This window comes from Chanodichthys erythropterus, chromosome 10 (genome assembly GCF_024489055.1).
Source record: "Chanodichthys erythropterus isolate Z2021 chromosome 10, ASM2448905v1, whole genome shotgun sequence".
Classification (NCBI taxonomy): domain Eukaryota; kingdom Metazoa; phylum Chordata; class Actinopteri; order Cypriniformes; family Xenocyprididae; genus Chanodichthys; species Chanodichthys erythropterus.
The window spans coordinates 27,804,032-27,826,424 of record NC_090230.1 but is presented as its reverse complement, the minus strand read 5'-3'; the positions used below and the strand labels follow the sequence as shown (position 1 = coordinate 27,826,424).

Sequence of the window (22,393 nt, the reverse complement as noted above, 5' to 3'; positions counted from 1 at the left end):
ATCATTTCCATACATTTTATCATTCCAATATGACAAAGCACAATTTATATACTATATCTGGTATATTTTTTTCCTCTTAAAAGTTTAGAAAAATTGAATCCAAGGATCATTTACATACAGCAATATACAGCCATAGACAGCCTGTTGTTGCCCTGATGGCACATTTACACAATCGTAAATTTTATATTCAAATTCCAAGGATCATTTACATAGAACAACATACATACCCAACCTGTTGTTGCCCTGATGGCATATGTACATCAGTTTACAATTTTTCTATTTCAAACGCAAAGGATCATTTACACAAAGCAATTTACCATCATACCCACTCTATTGTTACCCTTATTGAACATTTACACCAGCAGCTAATGACCAAGACTGCAATCAAGACGCTAGATAAGCACTCTCCTCCGAATTATCCACATTTTCTTCATCACTGCTTCGCATTTGTTCTTCCAGTACAGAAACAGGAGAAAACAACTTCTGTGCACGACGCTGATCCATGGCTGTTGAACGTATTACACGTGAGATTATGCTAGCAGTGCGAGTGCTAGTGGCCAGCAGGTGTGTGTGTCCCTTATTTTTGCGTCACGCCAGCGGGCGCGCACTCTTTTTCCTGGAAGCAAATTGTTACGCACACTAAACAACAACGTATTACATGCGAGATTATGCAAATCAACACATTGGCGTAATCGTTATTGCATAGGCTAACGTTACATGACAACACAATAGTTTGCCATTTTACTTTTTTCCCACTTACGTTTGCCTGTGCGTAATCACTTGAAAGCGCCTGTCCACTTTTTTTATACATGTATGGGTGATTCTCCAACTATGGTACTTTTTCTGTCCTTGACAGATTTAAAAAAAAACTAAAAAAGATTTACTTTTTTTTCTTTTCACACTTACTACATGTGTAGGGGAACCTATATATAAAAAAAAATCATTGTTCAATTCTGTTGTTTTATATAAAATAGGAGGCATTTTATATGTGTTTTTTACTATTTTGCCTCTGTCCCTAGGCCAGACTTTGGGTCTTCAACCTTATCTCACTTAAAATCTAATACTGATATAATTTTAAATTCAAACAGAAAGTATGCATTATAACCCAATTCATTCAAATCTAATATTGTTTTTTATATTTCTTTTCAATTTGACATATTTTAAACATGTTGAACACTTGTCCCTTGGGTTCACTGTCATTTCCACACCTCTGCATTAAATGCAGTACCAGGCTCAGTGCTCTAGATTTGTATACTCAGTAACCATAGTTACTGACACTCCAGAGGAAACCACATGGCTGAATGAAAGAATGGTCCCAGCAGAGGTTAATAAATTGGAGATATATCAAGGTAACTATGAGAAATTCTGAGAGTATGTTTATTGTATGTCATTTCTGAACCGCTCATAATTCATTCCGACAGAAACATTTCTGGATTTTTACAATTTCATCAGGTGATATTTGAGATTATTTAATGCTAACTCTAAAACTAACACTAACAGGCTACTTAAACATGAGATATTAGAGGGAAAGTGGGAAAATGTCATTTCCACAACCGTCTTTTCCACATCTGTCTCCATGGAAGTGATAAAGACAGGTTGGCTTGGCAAGGACATTGTCTGTGCTTAAAAGCAAAGTAATTTGCCTATAGTACTAAAAATATAGTGTAAACACATAAACTTTACATATAATTTCATAGAGAATGTTTTAAATTGAGATATTTTATTGTTTACAACTAAATCTGACATAGTCTCTCTGTTGTTCATTAAGATGGCACCCAAAACATCAGCAGAGAAGTCCAGACTATTCAGGGAAAGACTGATCGGTAACACTTTACTTGAAGGGGTGTGCATAAGACTGACATGATACCTTCATAATCTTGACATGACAAATAAATATGAAGGAGGTTTTATGAATGTTTATGACAACTGTCATTAAGTGTCATTCGCTCAATAATGTCATTTTTAATGCAAAGATGACATTGTTTGAGATGTCTTTGTTACGACAACTTGACATAAACCGACACATCATAACCTGTCATAAACATGACATAGCAGATTAATTATCAAACTTAAAAAACTACTTAGCTTTATGGCTTAACATTACATTACATTATTTTGGTAGCACTTCAGTATAGGGAACACATATATAAACGATTAACTATGACTTTTCCCTCAATAAACTCTTAATTTACTGCTTATTATAGTTAATTGTTAGGTTTAGGTATTGGGTAGGATTAAGAATGTAGAATAAGGTCATGCAGAATAAGGCATTAATATGTGCTTTATAAGTACTAATAAATAGCCATTATTTTAGCCATATGAACACTAATAGCAATAAGCAACTAGTTAAAAGACCCTAAAATAAAGTGTTAACATTATTTTATAACAGTGTCATCTTTTTTACGAAATTTGAAATTGTCTATTATCTGACCTTCTGTTGGAGGAAACTTAAAAAAACAAAACAAAACAAACAAAAAAAACATGAAATGAAAAATAGTCATGACGCTGTTATAAAATTATTTGTCAGAGTATTGTCACTTAATGACATTTTAATGACAAGTTCAATTTGTACCACTGTACTTGAGCTCAAGATACATATTCATGACAGCCAATGTCAAAACCAACCACATGACAGTTTAATGCAATGTTAACCCATAAAGCTAAATGATGTCAAGTTGTCATGACAAAGACACTGACAGGTTATGATGTGTTGGTTTATGTCAAGTTGTCATAACTCGGACATCTCAAAGAATGTCATCTTTGCATTAAAAATGACATAATTGAGGGAATGAAACATTCATAAAACCTCCTTAATATTCATGACATGTGTCATGTCATGATTACGAAGGTGTCATGTCAGTCTTATGCACACCCCTTCAAGTAAAGTGTTACCGACTTAGCATATTTATTTGGATCAGATTTTTTTTTGGATGAGTTCTTAGGAAAGACGGAGAAAGATATGAAAAGAAAAAAACAGCAAGGACTTATTAAGTCTGTCAAAGAAATGTCAGTAAGCGTCAGTAAATAAGAATAAACTTCAAACTTGAATTTGAGATTCATTTTGTCCAACACATTGAGGTCATGACTCACTTTTGCATTTCCATAATTTATAATTCTACAGGTTTTATATCTGAAATGTTATTTTCACCATAACCCGCCTTTCTCTTGTCATTTCCACAACCACACATTTTTTGGTAAAACATTTAAAAAAACTAAAGTTAAGGTAATGATGGTGGTGGTGTTGATTATTTAGCAGTTAAGGGTAAAGTATATGTATATGAGTTGAAAAATATCAGATTTGAAAATGTCAGAAATATGAATGAAAGGTTTCAGTGACTTAGTGTTCAGCCTTTTTTGGTGTTAACTTTGTAAAATCTTAACAGTTGCATTTCAGAGAAATAAATCAATTTACAATTTGGAAAGATGCAAGTGTGATGTGTAACTAAATATATTTATAATTACAAATATTTTAACATTTTTGGTTGAAAACACATGTTTTTGTTCGGTTGTGGAAATGACTATTTATTTTGCGATGTCTGGAAAAAATGTAAAAAAAATACATATTTCATAAAAATCAGCACAGCCAACTTCAGGGCAGGTATCTAGGCATACTGGGGAAACAAATTATGCCAGTAATATTTTAATTAAAAATGTTTCATTTTCTGAAAATGTCCAGGTCCAAAAAGTACCATAGTTGGAGAATCACCCGTATATGTGTCCAGTTTTCATCGGACATCTTCTGGGCTGTTCTCATTCATTTACAGACACTCTACTAAATACAGTGATAAGTTATATTTCATTGAATAAAGCGCTAGATGTGGACAGTTCGTCGAATAAACATGACAGCGCACCCGTGAATAGCGCTTACAGGATGTAAACAATAAAAGTTATATCGATTTTTATACCAGTTTGCATGCTTTTGGACAAATATTTACTATGGAAATCGTGTACTGGACTCTTCCCATGGAAAAAACGTCAATGTCACCATTATACTGCCAAACATTACAGTTCCACGACACAAAAAGGTAAGGACGCCCCCTCCCTTTTGTTGTCTTAGGAATTTGTTCACGGTCATACAGAATAACAAAAAACTACTATAAAGTTATCTTGATTGTATAATGCTTGTACAGGTTGAATCAGCATTCTTGTATCTTTCACACAACTTGATAAATTTTACTCAACTTGATAATTTTACTTGATAAAATGTATTGTAAACAAGCAATCAATGTAAACAATGGCACACGTGAGGCCGTCGCCGATCCTTGAACGTAAAGGGGTTAATTACTTTTATAACCCCCATGCTTCCTGGCAGAAGTGACAAACTCAGCCATTTGTAACACCAAATGGTCACCTACTGTAGAAGATAAAAGAGCCTTTGATCACCAGATCAAAAGAGAAAGAGACAATGCAGACCTTTTGTTTCCTAACTTCACAGAAAAAAACAATGAAGACCATTCTAAAACTGCATCAAAATTATTCCAAACAATTTTAAATGGACTTATCAAACATATTTCAACTGCATACATTTTACATCATGTATCCACAAGTACTACCTGTAACCAGTTTTGCTTTAGAAGACCCACAATCCATGTAAATGTGATAACTCTTGAATGACTGACTGAAAGTATGCCCTATTTGGATATCATTCTTTTCCTCTTCTCTAAATTCTGACTTGAATGAAATCTGTTTAAAATGTGTCATATTCCATTTAATAGAAATTATGTTTAAATGGTAGCCTACTCTCTGCTAAAGCAGAGATGGGATGTAACACCTATGTCTGATTGGGGGCAGAGAAAAGTCATTTTGAAACAGGACGATATCTGATTGGCCAAAACTCCTCAGAGGTGTGACAAACACCTAAGTTTAAATAGTCATATCGCAAGACGAAAAGGAGAAGACAATAAACTATAAGAAAGAACCATTCAGCCATGACCAGAGTAAGCAGAACAATGAGTTACCACGGAGTAACAAGAAAACAGACAAGCAGCTCATTCAAGCCATCCAACTTTCACTCACTTTTCTTTTCTTTTACTAAATTTTCTTTTCCGCTGAAAGTCTTGTGTTCTAAGTTTTGCTGCAAAGTTCAGTCAACAACGTCTGCCGCTTCAGCTTTAACTCCAGCGACAAAGAGACTTCCTTTCATTTTTCCAGCAAGCTAAAACGTGATTGGTTTTTACCTAACTACCATTTGAACCTGAAAAGACAAATCATCGACTTAGAAAACCCTTCTCTGCACGCCGACGAGGGAAATTCACATTTAAAGTCGACTCTTAAACTGTGATCTTAAACCGTGCTTTAATCAGGATTTTCACGATTGTTGGATATTCATATCCGCTACAAGAGCTTATTACGGCTCGAGCAAATGAACGCTGGACGACTCAGTTGCTCGGTCGTAAACTAAACAACTCTTTATAATTCCCTATAAATATTTAATTTGAGCTAATTTTACTTCCTGGGGTGAGTTCCCTATACATGTCTGAGGACAAAGGTAAGCTTTAGGCAGTGTGCTGATCCGTGTCCAAGATTCTTGACTCCGGAAGAGACACACAACCTATGCGTTCACTGTCTGGGGGAAGAAGTGCTTGAGGGCACTGTCAGTGTAAACTTTCCGCCTGGCAAGGCAAGGCAAGGCAATTTTATTTGTATAGCACATTTCATACACAATGGTAATTCAAAGTGCTTTACATAAAAAAGAATAATAAAAATACATTAAAAATGAAATAAAAACAGGAAAAGGAATTAAAAGGATAAAAAGATAATATGTATAAAATAAAGTGCAAACAGTTCGGACATAGCACAGTGCTCAATCAGCAAATACATAGATAAAAAGATGTGTTTTGAGTCTGGATTTGAATGTGGCTACTGTTGGAGCACACCTGATCTCTTCTGGAAGCTGGTTCCAGCTGCGGCTGGCGTAACAGCTAAAAGCAGACTCTCCTTGCTTTGAGTGAACCCTTGGTATTTCTAAATGACTTGATCCTGATGATCTGAGTGATCTGCTTTATATACTATGAACATATCTGCAATGTATTGAGGTCCTAGACCATTGAGTGATTTATAAACAAGTAACAGAACTTTAAAATCAATTCCAAATGCAACTGGAAGCCAGTGCAAGGACCTGAGGACTGGTGTGATGTGTTCATGTTTTCTGGTTCTGCTCAGAATCCTGGCAGCAGCGTTCTGTACGAGCTGCAGCTGTCTTATTGTCTTTTTGGGAGGGCCAGTGAGGAGCCCATTACAATAATCCACCCTGCTGGTGATGAAAGCATGAACAAGTTTCTCTAAGTCTTGACTGGAGACAAAGCATCTAATTCTTGCAATATTTTTGAGATGATAATATGCTGATTTAGTTACTGTCTTTACATGGCTACTGAAACTCAGGTCTGACTCCAAAATCACACCAAGATTCCTGACTTGATTTTTAGTTGTCTGACTCCTAGAGTGAAGGTACTTGTTCACACTGAGAACCTCATCTTTGTTTCCAAACGCAATGATTTCAGTTTTGTCTTTGGATGTGTCTAAACTTCCTTCAGTTAAACAATTTTTAATTTCATCAATGCATTGGCACAGGGAGTCAATGGGGCTGTAGTATGAGGCAGAGCGGCGGTTGCATTCATGGGGTTCACAGATGGAGCTTGTCGCAGAGTTTGAGAGAGGAGTTAATGTCTCTCAGCCTCCAGCGGCGGCTGGCGGGGATGAGCTCCTGGATGATGTCCTGTCTTTGATCCAGGAGTGAGTGTTCTTCTGGCAGCTAGCCCCCGAGAGCAGGAAATGGTGGTGGAGGAAGAAGCAAGTGAGTCTGCTTCTTTCTCCAAGCCTCCCTGTTCAGCGTACACCGAGTTACTGGAGGTTATGGAGCACGCCGTGGGCAGACTGCAGCTGTTACAGTTTAGTATGAGGGTTGAATCGTGCCATTGATTACCAACCAAAGGAAACAGTCGTGTACTTTTTACGTGTGAGAAGGGGTAGGTCGCAACACAGACGCGTGAGACCAACGCCGAAGAAAGGGTACGTCGCAACACAGACGCGTGAGACCAACGGCGAAGAAAGGGTAGGTCGCAACACAGACGCGTGAGACCAACGCCGAAGAAAGGGTACGTCGCAACACAGACGCGTGAGACCAACGCCGAAGAAAGGGTACGTCGCAACACAGACGCGTGAGACCAACGCCGGAGAAGGGGCACGTTGCCACCACAATAAATTCATATCTTACCCTCATGTTTTTTCCTATGTGTTCGTATTTTCTTTATCAATCACTTTTTTTCTTTTGTTTTTCTGTGTTCTGATGACACTGGATATATCCTTGATACAAATGCTGCATTGCATACAAAGTTGTATAGCCTACGGTTTAAAAACCTAATAATAATAAAAAAAAAATCATTCACTTTCTCTTTGAGATTAATGACTGTACAAATTATACACCACCAAAGTCGCAATTTTATGTTATGTTCAGGACTATTACCAACTTCAAATTCAAGCACGTAAAATTTATGATTATAATCTAGAAACATAATATTCTGGGATATGTCATTCTGTGCTTTTACTTTTGATAGTGGTAAGAATTTTAATTAAAAAGTTGACCATACAATGTGTGAATAAATTAGCTCACAATATCAGACTATATGCGATATTGTTTTCAGGAGATTAAGTCATTTTAATAGCCTATTATTTTCAAGAAATTAAATATAACAAAATATTGGAAAATACTATTCTTGTTACAATAGGACCAGGCAGGAGACAGAAGATAGGAATAACAGGTTGTTTATTGAACACAAGCAGAGTATAACGATGCAGACAGGTGAGTAGCAGATGCACTTAGGTGATGTACGAGTGATATGGAGAATGACACAGTCCTTTGTGTTTGCAGAGTGACAATGGAGAATGATACTTGCTGAATGGAGTTGATGACTTCAGACAACACTTCATGCCAGATAGGAATCGAGGAGAGGAGCTAGGAAACCCGGAGTACAGGTAAGTAGCAAGAGGAGTCCTTGAGGTAAGCATTCAGGTAAGTCCTTTGATGCAAACGAGACCGGACAATGTGACTGTGTGTGAGTGTGTCTTAAGTAGTGCTGGTGATGAGTGTGCTGATGAGGTGCAGGTGGCGGTGATCAGAATTCAGGAGATAGTGTGCGCTGTGATTGGAGGGTGCTGGAACCTGGCGTGTCTGTGACAGTACCCCCCCTCCCACGGCCCGCTCCTGAGGGCCGCGGACCCCGACGTCATGGCGGTCTACCTCTTCCACGTGGTGCAGGTCTGTTGGGATGTGTAGATTGGAAGGTGTCCAGTAGATTGGGGTCTAGAATATCATTGCGAGGAACCCAGGACCGCTCCTCTGGGCCATAGCCTTCCCAGTCCACGAGATATTCCAGTTGTCCGCCACGACGTTGGGAGTCTAGAATCTCTTGCACCTCATACGCTGCTCCATCCTCCAGGATTAATGGAAGGGGGGGGTTCAGCTTCGTCCACGCCAGGCTCTGTGGGAAGAGGAACAGAAGGGTGGTGAGGCTTTAGAAGGGACACATGGAAAGTTGGGTGAATACGATACTCAGGTGGCAGCTGTAGGTGGTAGGTGACTGGGTTGACCTGCTCCGTGATGGTGAAGGGGCCAATGAATCTGGGACTCAGCTTCCGGCATGGTAGATGCATGCGGATGTCTCTGGTAGATAATCATACCTTTTGTCCAGGTTGGTAAGCAGGGGCTTCAGAGCATCGCAGATCCGCTACCATCCTGCGTCTACGAAGGGCCCGTTGTAGCTGGTGATGTGCTGAGTCCCAGACACTCTTGCTCTCTCTGAATCAGTAATCCACAGCAGGAACACTGGAGGGTTCCCCAGACCAGGGGAACAGTGGGGGTTGGTAGCCGAGTACGCACTGAAAGGGAGTCAGGCCGGTGGTGGATTGTCGGAGGGAGTTTTGGGTGTACTCGGCCCAACCCAGGAACTGGTTCCAAGAGTCCTGGTGGCCGTGGCAGAAGGTACGGAGGAAACGCCCAACTTCTTGGATCTTACGTTCCGTCTGCCTGTTCGTCTGTGGGTGGTATCCCGAGGAGAGGCTTACGGTCACACCTAGGAGGGAGAAGAAGGCTTTCCAGACTCTGGAGATGAACTGAGGACCTCTGTCTGATACGATGTCTTCAGGGATACCGAAGTATCTGAAGATGGCGTTAAACATGATCTCCGCTGTTTCCATGGCTGTTGGCAGACCTCGTAGAGGGATGAGTCGGCAGGATTTGGAGAATCTGTCCACTACCACGAAGATGCATGTGAAACCATCTGAGGCAGGTAGATCTGTCAAGAAGTCCACTCCTAGGTGTGACCAGGGTCGGCTGGGAACGGGCAGAGAAAGAAGTTTGCCAGATGGTAAATGGCGTGGGCTCTTGGACATCGCGCACTCCGTGCATCCCTGCACGTACCTCCTGACATCGTTGGCCATGTTGGGCCACCAGAAGCGCTCTTTTAGCAGCGAGAGAGTCTCATTGACCCCCGGGTGGCCAGTGCCAAGTGAGGAGTGTGCAGAGTGGATCAGTGGGGTGCGTCGTGCTCGGGTGATGTATTGTAAGCCCTTGGGACAACCCGGCGGAGTGTTGGTGGAGGCATTGGAAGGAGGGAGAGTTTCTGGAGTCCAGGTTATGGGGCTTACAAACAGGTTTTCAGGCAGGATGGGCTCAGGTTCTTCACTGACCTCGTCAGGAGCATGGATTCGGGACAGAGTGTCAGCCTTGACGTTTTTCGAACCAGGGCGGTAGGAGATGGTGAAATTGAACCTGGTAAAGAAGAGGGCCCATCGGGCTTGTCTGGGGTTAAGTCTCTTGGCGGCTCGAAGGTATTCCAGGTTCTTGTGATCGGTCAGTACTACGAAGGGGAGCTGAGCTCCCTCGAACCAATGCCTCCACTCCTCTAGAGCCAACTTGACGGCTAGAAGTTCCAGATTGCCGATGTCATAGTTCACCTCCGCCGGGTTGAGCTTACGGGAGAAGAAGGCGCATGGATGGAGACGGCTCGGGTTCCCCTGCTGCTGTGAAAGGACCGCTCCAACTCCAGTGGTCGAGGCATCGACTTCCACGACGAAGGGCTTGTCGGGATCCGGGTGTACCAGGAGTGGAGCAGTCGTGAAGGCTTGCTTGAGTGTCTCGAAAGCTTCGGTGGCAGCTGGGGTCCAGGACAGAGACTTGGGCTTATGGCGGAGAAGACTGGTGAGTGGACTGGTTATGGAGCTGTAGTTGTGAATAAACCTTCGGTAGAAATTGGAGAATCCGAGGAAACGTTGAAGTTCTTTGATCGTGGTGGGTGTTGGCCAGTTTCTGATGGCTTCCACCTTCCCCTCGTCCATCCGGATGCCACTGTGATCGATGTTGTATCCAAGGAACTGCACTGAGGGCTGATGGAAGGTGCATTTCTCGGCTTTGAGATAGAGTTGGAAAGCCCTCAGGCGTTGCAGGACCTCCGCAACGTGGCATTGGTGTTCGGCCATACTCCGGGAGTATATCAGGATATCGTCGATATAAACCAGCACGAACTTATGGAGGAACTCCCGGAGCACCTCGTGGATGAAGTCCTGGAATACGGAGGGGGCGTTGGCCAGGCCATACGGCATGACCAGGTACTCGTAGTGGCCAGTGGGCATGACGAAGGTGGTCTTCCATTCGTCCCCCTCACGTATTCGTATCAGGTTGTAGGCGCTGCGGAGGTCTAACTTGGTGAACACAGTGGCTCCGCGGAGGTGTTCCAAGGCCGCAGGGACGAGAGGAAGGGGATAACGGAACTTGACAGTGATGGAGTTTAGAGCACGGTAATCGATGCAGGGCCGCAAGCCTCCGTCCTTTTTGGCCACGAAGAAAAAGCTGGAAGCAGCAGGGGAAATGGATGGTTGGATATATCCTTGAGCCAAAGCCTCCTCGATGTACTCCACCATGGCCTTCTCCTCCGGGATGGATAAGGGGTAAATTTTACCCCGTGGCACTGACTCACCCGGAAGTAAGTCAATGGCGCAGTCCCATGGCCGGTGTGGAGGCAGCTTGGAGGCTCTCTTGGGGCAGAATATGTCTCTGAGTGGGGCGTAACAGGTCGGAATCTTCTCGAGCGGGTTCTCGATGGACGTTGCACAGACTGGAAACGGATTGGAGCAAGGAGACTTGGGAACAGGCAGGTTGGAGAAACACTTGGAGAAACAATGGTTGCCCCGCTTCAGGACTTCCCCAGTGTTCCAAGAGAGGATGGGATCGTGAAGCTGCAACCACGGACGCCCTAGAATCACGTCAGCGGTGGAACCCTCCAGAACCAGTAGTTGAATGAATTCTTGATGAAGAACGCCGACTTGAATGTGGATGGGTTTCGTAATCCGGTTGACATGTCTTCGACTTACAGGTTTTCCGGTTATGGCTTGGATCTGGTAAGCTTTAGGCGTAATCTGGGTCTTGATGTTGAGTTGCTGACAGAGGGCGCCGGAGATGAAGTTTCCCGCTGACCCAGAATCGATGAGGGCACATACTGGAAGAGAAATATCAGCGGCAGTAAGTGTGATCGTGGTGAGTGGCATTAAAGTCTGGAGAGTTGAAATAATGGCACTCACCATAGGACGTGCAGGACGGGTAGGACATGAGGAGAGTACATGTCCTGGTAAACCACAGTAGAGGCAGAGATTCTGGGTCAGCCTTCTCTGTCTTTCCTCAGAACTTAACCGTGATGATTCTATTTGCATGGGTTCAGGAACTGGTTCTGGAGTGCTGACGGATTCTGGGCGGCAGAGGATGGTGTTAGTGAGACTCTGACCCTGGTGCTCTTCGAGACACGACTGCATACGAGTGGCGAAGCATATAGACAGCTGGATGAAACGTTCGAGCCCGATGGTATCCTCGTATGCAGCGAGATGCAACCGCACTTGAGGATCCAAACCCTGAGGGTATGACGTCAACAGCGCTTGTTCATTCCATCCGCTCCGGGCAGCCAGGGTTCTGAATTGCAAAGCATATTCGTTAACAGACAACTTTCCTTGTTTTAATCTGTAAAGCCTCTCACCAATGGATGAATCCCAGGATGGTTTTCCAAACACTTCCCTGAAGTGTTCAACGAAGCCAGCATATGTCTGTGTTACTGGATGCTTCTGTGACCAGATAGAATCGGCCCAATGCAGCGCTTTGAGTGAGAGATAATGTACGCTACCTTGGAGTGTTCGGTGGGGAATAAGTGCGGTTGCATCTCCAGGATCAGAGACACTTGCAGAAGAAAGCCGTTGCAATCCTCCACCGCACCAGCGTAGGGCGCTGGTTGGGCCATGGGACAGAAGTGCGCTACAGGAGAAGAAGAAGTGGCGGTGGATGCGGAAGAGATGATGGGTGCTGGAGCTGGTGGTGGGTCTGGGACCGGTGGTTGGAAAGGATCGGGAGACTCATGCTTGTATTCCGCTGTTATGGTCCGGTCTTCTGTTACAATAGGACCAGGCAGGAGACAGAAGATAGGAATAACAGGTTTGTTTATTGAACACAAGCAGAGTATAACGATGCAGACAGGTGAGTAGCAGATGCACTTTGGTGATGTACGAGTGATATGGAGAATGACACAGTCCTTTGTGTTCGCAGAGTGACAATGGAGAATGATACTTGCTGAATGGAGTTGATGACTTCAGACAACACTTCATGCCAGATAGGAATCGAGGAGAGGAGCTAGGAAACCCGGAGTACAGGTAAGTAGCAAGAGGAGTCCTTGAGGTAAGCATTCAGGTAAGTCCTTTGATGCAAACGAGACCGGACAATGTGACTGTGTGTGAGTGTGTCTTAAGTAGTGCTGGTGATGAGTGTGCTGATGAGGTGCAGGTGGCGGTGATCAGAACTCAGGGGATGGTGTGCGCTGTGATTGGAGGGTGCTGGAACCTGGCGTGTCTGTGACAATTCTGATCACAAATTTCTTAAAAGCAATGTAAATGTAAATTATGTTTTCAACAACAGCTGTAGGTTTATTGGCCTCGATGAGCGTGAGACTCCCGGCCTGAGATTGTGTCCCAGACGGAATTAAATAATTTGTGAATCTTTGTAAATATTTGTGGCTTATGCAGCGGGAAAATTTACTGTAATGCAGTTCTGTGGTTTTGCCTAGGCAGGGTTATTATAGTTAATTAATAACAAAAACTATTAAAACATTTATGCTAATCGAAATAAACCTGAAATATAAGAAAATATAAATATTAGTTGAAAAACTTAAACTGAAAGAAAATGATTGTTGCCTTGTCAGTATCATTTCTGTGTTTTTTCCCCCTGACTTTCAACTGACACGATCATCTTTTCATTAACGACAAGATTAAATTAAATTAATTAAACGAAATTAGAATTGATAAGTGTCTGTGAATCATCAAAAAATATCCCAGGGGTTTAGTTTTAGCCTAGGCCTACATGAACAAGTAGCAAAATAAACAACAAAACATGAGGATTCATTATAATCATGCATCTGCAGCGCTTCTGTGATCGAAAAAAAGGATTGAATTATGTAAAAGGAATAAATAGCCTATGTCTATGCGCATAACTTAACATAGCCTATTAACAAAATGAAAGGGGGAAAATGCGACAAGAGTATATGAGTTTCAGTTCATTTGAGAAGTTCACAGAAAGGAAACCGAGACGGCAGAAAAATCTTTGTTTATTTTACGAGCAAAGTTTTGTTTTTATTGTGAGTGTACAAAACTAATAGGCATATTTAACCCTTCACAGATTCGAATGGTGTTGCATCTATATGACCATAAATGTCTGATTATTTTAAGTTGTTTCCGCTTTTATAAGAAAATTCAAGTGAACGCGTCGGCGCCTCATCACGCGGACACAAAACATATCAGTTTTAGTAACTTCACATTGCAGTTGTTAATTGTCAAAATAACATACATTCAACCAAACATATAAAAGGTTATGTGTGTAAAAGCGTTTAAATAATAAATATAGTTTAGGCTCCAAATCGACAATTGGGTTTGTGCCAAATTAGAGAGGTAGGTTATAACGCAGGTTTCTGTTTCAGTTTAGATTTAAATGAATTCGTTTTGGCTTAACGTTTATATAATATTTTTTTCATAACTAAAATAGCTATGTAGTGGTTAATAAAATAATACAAGGACCGTAAATGGTTCTGCCACAAACTCAACTGTTGAACTGAACAGTACCAGAGGGTTAAAGGGATAGAAATGTGTATGTTGTCCCAAACATGTATTTCTTTTTCTTTCTTCTCTGTAAAAAAAAAAAAAAAAAAATTAAAAGTAGACTTATGGAAGACTTTTCTATGTCCCTCAAAAATATGATTATAGTAACAGTTCTATTTAGAACCGCATCGCCCTCATGAATAACCCCTTAATATGCATTTCTTTATTACTGCTTTTTTGTTTTTCAAAGCTGTAATCGTCATAGCCACCTCATTAGGACCAGAGTCCTTTACACCACTTTCAAAGGATAAAAAATTAGAAGTTTATTTCTTTATGGATCCTTGGATCTATTTAGCACCAAAACGGGTTCTGCTATTGCTACAAGCTGAAGAACCATAATTTGGTACTGTTTAAAACCATTTTTCTTTAGAGTGAAGGGAGGAATGCATTTTCTCCAAGTGTTGGACTTGATTTTGTTATTTTCAAAGCAATAGCCTACTTGCTACTACTAATATTTATTGAAATCACCTGTTAAATAAAAATTTACTAAATGAATAATAAATAATTATAAATAATGAAAAAATACAAAATATGGAAAAATGCAGGTAAGTTAACACATCTCATCATGTATATGATTTAAAATTAATCATATTAAAATATTTATTTTTCCACCATCAAATAGGCTATTACTGTTTCACATTTCACAAACTTACATGTAAATTAAATATACCGTCAATACACAAGTTACACAAATTATTTAGATAAATAAATGCATTTATTTCTATTCAAAGGGATAGAAAACAAATTAATAATATTAGTCTAAAATGATTTCTTATCTTATAGCTCCATCTAGTGGACAAGGTTAATATCCAAGCCTTCAGGTTGCTGATGATTTAGAACAGTGGTTATAATACCAAAAATAGAATTATAATAGTTCAGGGTGAGAACAGCAAATTCTAAACCAGGAGTTCTCAACTGAATAGGGTTGGAGCTAAACTCTGCAGTAAAGTGGACCTTAAAGACCATAGCTGACAACCCCTGGTTTAGAATTTGCTGTTCTCCTGAGCATCAGCAATTCATACATCTATTATAACTGCTCCTCTTTTTGGTCAGAAGTTACCATGTTAGTATTCCTTCGTTGTAACAAATGTAATAATAATAATAATATAATAAGAAGAATCCTTTCTACCATCATCTTTTTACTGTTTATACTTTTTGTAACTTCTTATTTCCCCAAATAGACAAACTATAAACCAAGAATGTTTTCTCAGAATAACTTGTTCTCCACCTCATGTTGAAGAAAATGTTAAATGACAAAGAAAATTCAGGCAAGATTACGAAAGAACAAAAAGAGATATAGAAAAATTGAGCATAAGCTTTTAGCGCTATGGCATCCAAGTTAAAATAATGCCTTTAAATTTTCAAAACATGTTTAATTTGTTTACTTCAACACTAACGTAACAGCCAATATGACACACTCATAATACATGAAATAAATTTAGAATTCTTATGCACTGTTGCCACTAGTTAGTTAACTAATTATTGTAAAATCAATACTAATGGAAATTTTAAAAAATGCGTTTAAAGGCGTCATATGATGCGACGTATGATGATCAGGCGTCATATGATGCGACATACATATTTCAGACGTACCAATCACACGTCATTTTTTATGTAAATTTCTCACGTCGCCGCCTACGATTAGTTCTATAGTGACGTCGCCCTTGACGTTGCCGCGGGTCTATCGTCTGCCCTCCCTATCAATCCCATTCAACATCTGACACGGTCTGACGGCGACGTAAGGGTAGACTGCGCCTTATCCTTCGCCTGCTTAGCCTTAGAACTGGCACGGACCGACCCTCATAGTTTAGGGCCCTGGTATTCTTCCCTGGTCCTCCCCACTTTGAAAATGTCTCCTGCACCCCTGGTTAATATAGTCTGCGTTGTGACAGGTGAGGAAGGCAGATACAATCTCACCAGATGATCTTTCAAATTACGTCCGCGCCTGAACACCGTGAGAGGAGGATCCTGAAAGGACAGAGAATGCTGGGACATGTTCACACTTGCACGATAGTTTGGCATGTCCAATCCACCTAACCTGCATGTCTATAGACTGTGGGGGAAACCAGAGCTAGATGCATCAACACTAATTGTATTTAATTAATGTTACAAAGTGATGTCAGTTCAATTTCACTGTCTTCACCGATGTGTGCTGATGTCTTTCATCAAAATTTCACAGTGTGATTTTCCCTATCTTCTACAGTGTATGTCAAAATTACACTTAAAGTCATATGCAATGATAGTAGGGGTGTCAAACTGCAATCCTGGAAAGTCCTGTAGAGTTTTGTTTCAACCTGGTCCAACACGCTCACCTTGAGCTAGATGGTTTTGTTTTCTTTCAATAAAGTTGGTGCTAAACTCTGCAGGGCTGTGGATCTCTGGGAAATTAATTTCACACCCCTGTACTATAGCCTACCCTGACATCAACATAGTGTCGGCCCAGATCCGGCCCACATCTGATCCGTGTGTAATTCACATGTACCAGATGTGGGCCGGATCAGGGCCACACTATGTTGCTGTCTGGGTCTAAAAAATTCATAAATAGGCTAATACCACAAATCAACAAATAAAAGTGGAAAGGAATCTCAGATTAATAGGGAAGCCTCACATATATCTTCTGCAAAAAAAACAAAACAAAACAAAAAAACATAAAATTCCACAAATCTAGCAGAAAAAAATAGGAGTGATGGATCTCTAATCTTAATTTGTTGAAGAAAATCAGTTATTTTGAGAAAGTAAAAGAGTAAAGCAGTAATCCTAGACAGCTGATTTGATGTGTATTAAAAAGTTTTAAAAATGTATAGTATAATTCAATCATTCAGTAACTAAAACATGTTAACCACTGCCTGCTGTTGGATAATATTTCATAAATACTTCATAATTCATATAGGAAACTGCAAATATTTCTGTCTAAATTTGATTCTTATCAGAACTTGGCGCCATTTCAACACCAACACATTCAAATCAAAACCGAAAGAAAAATGCTTGAAGTCGAGATCTAATCTTTGCAACGCCTGCAGAGGATTGAAGAAAGTGATTCTGTATTTATTTAAGAAAATTAGGTGTAATTTGTAGCAGCTCTTGACCATCAAGGTGGGACAGATTATAAGAACAAAATTATTAATGAAACTAATAAAAACAAAAAAACTAAAATTTATAGCAAAATTTGAAAACGATAATAAAATAATTATAAAAAACAATTAATAAAAACTATAAAAACGTTGGTAGATAACAGATTTGATGCACATTTATAAGTTTTATATAAAAAAGTAGGCTATGTGGGACGTAGCATTCACGTCGGTTATTTGTTTCCTGATGTTCATGACAATTTAAAACAAATGTAAGAAAGCAGTGAAATAATAAACTAAACGAAGTAAACCTCTGTCTAGGCTGATGTTGGCTAATATATTCATAAATACTGCGGAAATAATTGTGAAACAGGAAGCTGTGCTGCAAATATTTGTGTCTTTCGATTCTTACCTGAACTCGACGCCATTTCAACACACCAACACCATCAAAACCGAAAGAAAAGAGCTGAAAGAAAAGATTTTATCTGTGACGCACACACAGCGCGGATAAGCTCAAACGTCAGTCAAATCCGGTAAAAAAAAAAGAAAAGAAAAAAAGTATTAATCCGTCCACACCTATGATTTTCCATGTGGTGATTTTCTCTGATTTAGATAGCACCCGAACCGATCATCACATTGCAATTATGCAAATTCTCAAGATATGGTACACAACTAGGCTGCTTTTAAATTAACATTTGGCTATTTAAATTAGTTCTTCTTTGGCAGAAATTCCATAATAGCAAACTTAAATCGAAATGTCATTGTTCATGTCACTTCCAGAACACTCACACACACACGTAAGAAATTAGATACTTTCAGCCCAAGCAAGTGCTGGACACAGGGTTTATTAGATTATTGTCATATACATACAGCGCTTCACAGCCCTTACACACCCAACACTTTGAACATGTGCCATTTCAACACGTTCTCACTCTCAACTCGTCACATATTGACGCTTGGTCAGAACCTTTTGGCGTCATTTTCAACCCTGCGTCCCAATGTCCACACTATCCATTAGTGATGTTACGTTCTGTGCCGAGGCTTCGGAGCGTGTGTCGAGAAATCCCGGAAGCTTTCAGTGAAGCGCGTATCGAGGCTTGTATCGCTTTAGACCAATGACGTCACTGACGACGTTTGAAGCCTCGCTTCCGCCTGCAAGTACAGGTCTCTGCAGGACATAAACTTTTTTGAGAGCGTTTTTGAGAGCGTTACCTGATTTGCCCACGTCAGAGTGTGGGTAGGGTTTAGGGGTGGGGTCTGATGAAGGGGATCATTTTCATTGCATGATATATAAACACCCACCAGTTTGAAAAAACCCACAAATACAGAAACGCCCACTTTTGTTCTGCAGAGTTCAGGATGCTGTTCAAATCTTGGCGCGAGATTTTGACAGCTATATAAACCCATGGGATCCCCTCAGAATTTGTGGTTTTAGAATAATAATATCTCCCCTCCTGCCTGTTATGACCAAAGCATTTATTTACACACATTTGATAGCCCCATTCATTTGAAGCCAATATGTTTATTACACATAATTACACCATTATTACACATATTAGACCTGCTTCAGGAAGCTTCGGCGCGTTATGAATCTTTTGTGTCGAATCATGATTCAGATCGTGTCAAACTGCTGAAATCACGTGACTTTGGCGCTCCGAACCGCTGATTCGACACAAAAGATTCATAACGCTCCGAAGCTTCCTGAAGCAGTGTTTTGAAATCGGCCATCACTATATAAGTCATTATTTTAGTTTTTTCGGTGCCCCAAAAATATTCTCGTGGCTTTATAATATTAATATTGAACCACTGTACTCACATGAACTGATTTAAATATGTTTTTAGTGCATTAATGGATCTTGAGAGAGGAAATGTCATTGCTCAGGCCTCACTGAGCCATCGGATTTTATCAAAAATATCTTAATTTGTGTTCTGAAGATGAATGAAGGTTTTACGGGTGTGGAACGGCATGAGGGTGAGTAATTAATGACAGAATTTTCATTTTTGGGTGAACTAACCCTTTAATTGCCACAAAAGTGTATCACAGATCACATCAGGTCATCTGTAATGTATCTGCTTGTTTTACACTCTTTGACCACCAGGTGTGAGCAAATGAAGCCTCGAGAAATGAACCCTTTTGTGAACCACTTGGCTGAAACGCTTCAATGCTTCATGAGGCTTCATCTCGCCATCACTACCATTCACTATATGACTTTTGGGAGAACTGGATGAATGTAAGCACTGTAAATCCAACAGGGTCATTTCATTTCATTTATTTATAAAGCACAAATAAACACAAGTTGAGCACTGTGCTGTACAGAGAAAAGAATAAAATAAAAGACAGTAGTAATAAAAAGACATCACTAAATTTAAGAAATCTAGAGTTAGAATGAATGAAATTCAAGACTAAGAAGATAAGACTGTAACTTCGATTTAAAATCATATACAGACGAAGCAGATCTTACAGATAAAGGAAGACTGTTCCATAACTTCGGACTGGCTACTGCAAACGCAGCTTCGATCAACTTCAATCTTGATCTTACTGTCTGAGGATCGCAAGCATCTAACTGATGTATTCATGTTTAACCCTTATGCGGTCTTCGTTTAAGGGACTACACTCGTGGCAACAAAATGCAATTTTGTAACAATATAATATATTTTTTAAAAACCAATGTAATTTTACTCTGTTTATTATTGTTTTTACTTAACATTTGTGCAGTTTTTGGAGGATTTGTGATATCTTTTTAATTTATATAAATAAATTAAAATATATATTTTTTAAAAAGCAGCTTTTTATGTAAAATTCACTTTATAAAAGGCCCAGATTTCTAACTTTCATTCATGGGGATAACATGGATAATTTGACATGGTTTAATGTAAGATTTTTGCCCATCTTTTGGAAAATGCAGTTATAAAAATAAAAAAAACTATATTTTTTATCCAGTAGATGGCAGCAGAGCTCCACTATTTGCTATTTGACTGACTGAAAGATGTCTTTTCACAATTTTTTTTCAGTTGGATTCATATCTAAATGTTATGAAATCACAATTATAACAATAAAATTACTTTTTACTAAGTTTAGCATTTTTTGTACTGAAAAAATCAGTTTTTCAATAATATCATCAATAATGTAACCCACAGAGACCCCACTTAGAAACTAGACAAAATCCATTCTCAAAATCAGAAACAACGCACAACACACAGACAGAAATGAAGTGGCACACTTCCAAAAATGCAAAAAACATCCCCAATACAAAATGGACATGCTCATACACACGCGCGCGCACACAAAAATAAAAATTATTTATTTTATTATTTTATTATTTTTATTATAAAATTATTATTGAAAAACTGATTTTGCCCTGCACAAAAAATGCTAAACTTTGACAAAGTAATTTTTATTGTTATAATTGTGATTTCATAACATTTAGATATGAATCCAACTGGAAAAAAAACAAAAAAAAAAAACTGCAGCATCTACTGCTAAAAGTGATTTTTTTTTTTTTTTTTACTTTTAAAACTGCATTTTTCAAAAGATGGGCAAAAATCTCACACTAAACCATGTCAAATTATCCATGTTATCCCCATGAATGAAAGTTAGAAATCTGGGCCTTTTATAAAGTGAATTTAACAATAAAAAAAATGCCTATGTAATGTTCATGCATAAAAGCCTATTTCAAAAAATATTTTTTAATTTATTTATATAAATTTAAAATATATCACAAATCCTCCAAAAACTGCACAAATGTTGAGAAAAAACATTAATATACAGAGTAAAATTAAAAATATATATTATATTGTTACAAAATTACATTTTGTTGCCCGGGGTCTCCAGAGACCCCGAAGACCACGAACGTAACATTTTTTTTTACACTAACATAAAAACAAGATATCACTCCAATTTTTTTTTTATTTGTAGATCTTAAAAGTGTTAACCACCGTACAAAGTCTCATGCCATTTGGACAAAGATAACTTTTTTTTTTTTTATTTGAGCAAACATCAATTGCGGGTCAAAAAGACCCTGAAGACCGCATAAGGGTTAAAAGGTCTGGCAAATAGGAAGGTGCCAGACCATTTAAAGACTTAAAAACAAACAGCAAAATCTTCAATTCAACTCTATATCGCACTGGAACCAAATAAGAGACACTAAAATCGGAGTAATGTGCTCTCTTTTACGAACCCCAGTTAAAAACCTGGCTGCGGCGTTTTGGACCATCTGAAGTCGTGACATGGAGGATTGGGGTAATCCAACATACAATGAGTTACAATAGTCCAATCGAGATAAAACAAACGCATGTGTGACTCTTTCAAGATCCTTAGAAGACAGAAAAGTTTTAACTTTTGACAAAAGTTTAAGATGGAAAAAAAACATGACTTAACTACTGAATTTATGTGTTGGTCAAACTGAAGGGAAGAATAAAAAATAACTCCCAATTTTTTCACAGTTAGTTTGATATAGGAATTTAAATGACCACAATTAATATTTGGTTTTCCTTTTCCTGAGGGCCCAAAGACAATCCCTTCAGTCTTACAAACATTTAAATGCAAAAAATTAAGAGACATCCAAGATCGTACATCGGCTAAGCATGCAAGCAAGGCCTTGCTTGTCATTATGTTTTAAAGGTAAATAAATGTGGGTGTCATCTGCATAAAAATGAAAAGACACTCCATGCTTCCTAAAAATTGAACCTAGTGGAAGCATGTAGAGTGAAAACAAAATGGGTGCCAGAATAGATCCTTGGGGAACACCACAGGTTAGGGGTGCTACAGATGAAACCGCATAACCAATACCTTCTGAAAAGGTTCTATTACGTTGCACTAAGATAAGATCTGAACCAGCTAAGGGCAGTTCCCTGGATGCCCACACACTTTTCAAGGTGTGATAAAAGAATATCATGATCAACCGTATCAAAAGCTGAACTCAAATCTAAGAGCACTAAAATTACTGAGTTCCCAGAGTCAACGAATAATAAAATGTCATTTAATGCTCTTAGAAGTGCAGACTCAGTACTATGATTTTTCATAAATCCGGACTGGAATTTTTCAAAAATACATTTTTTTTGTCAAAAAGCTCTGTAACTGCTTAAACTACGATTTTTGCAACAAAAGGTAAATTTGAAATTGGCCTAAAGTGCGATAAAACAGTTGTGTC

At 39.3% G+C, this 22,393-nt stretch overlaps 1 protein-coding gene across 1 annotated transcript in view; it reads right to left on the bottom strand.

Annotated features, from left to right (window-relative positions):
- Positions 1 to 17,682, bottom strand: part of LOC137028171 (GTPase IMAP family member 8-like) — a 52,213-nt gene extending 34,531 nt beyond the window's left edge. The window contains exon 1 of the mRNA XM_067396940.1: positions 17,656 to 17,682. Within this exon, the coding sequence (XP_067253041.1) occupies positions 17,656 to 17,671 (16 nt within the window). The 5' untranslated portion in view covers positions 17,672 to 17,682. The remainder of the gene's footprint in view (positions 1 to 17,655) is intronic.
- Positions 17,683 to 22,393: the final 4,711 nt, after the last annotated feature.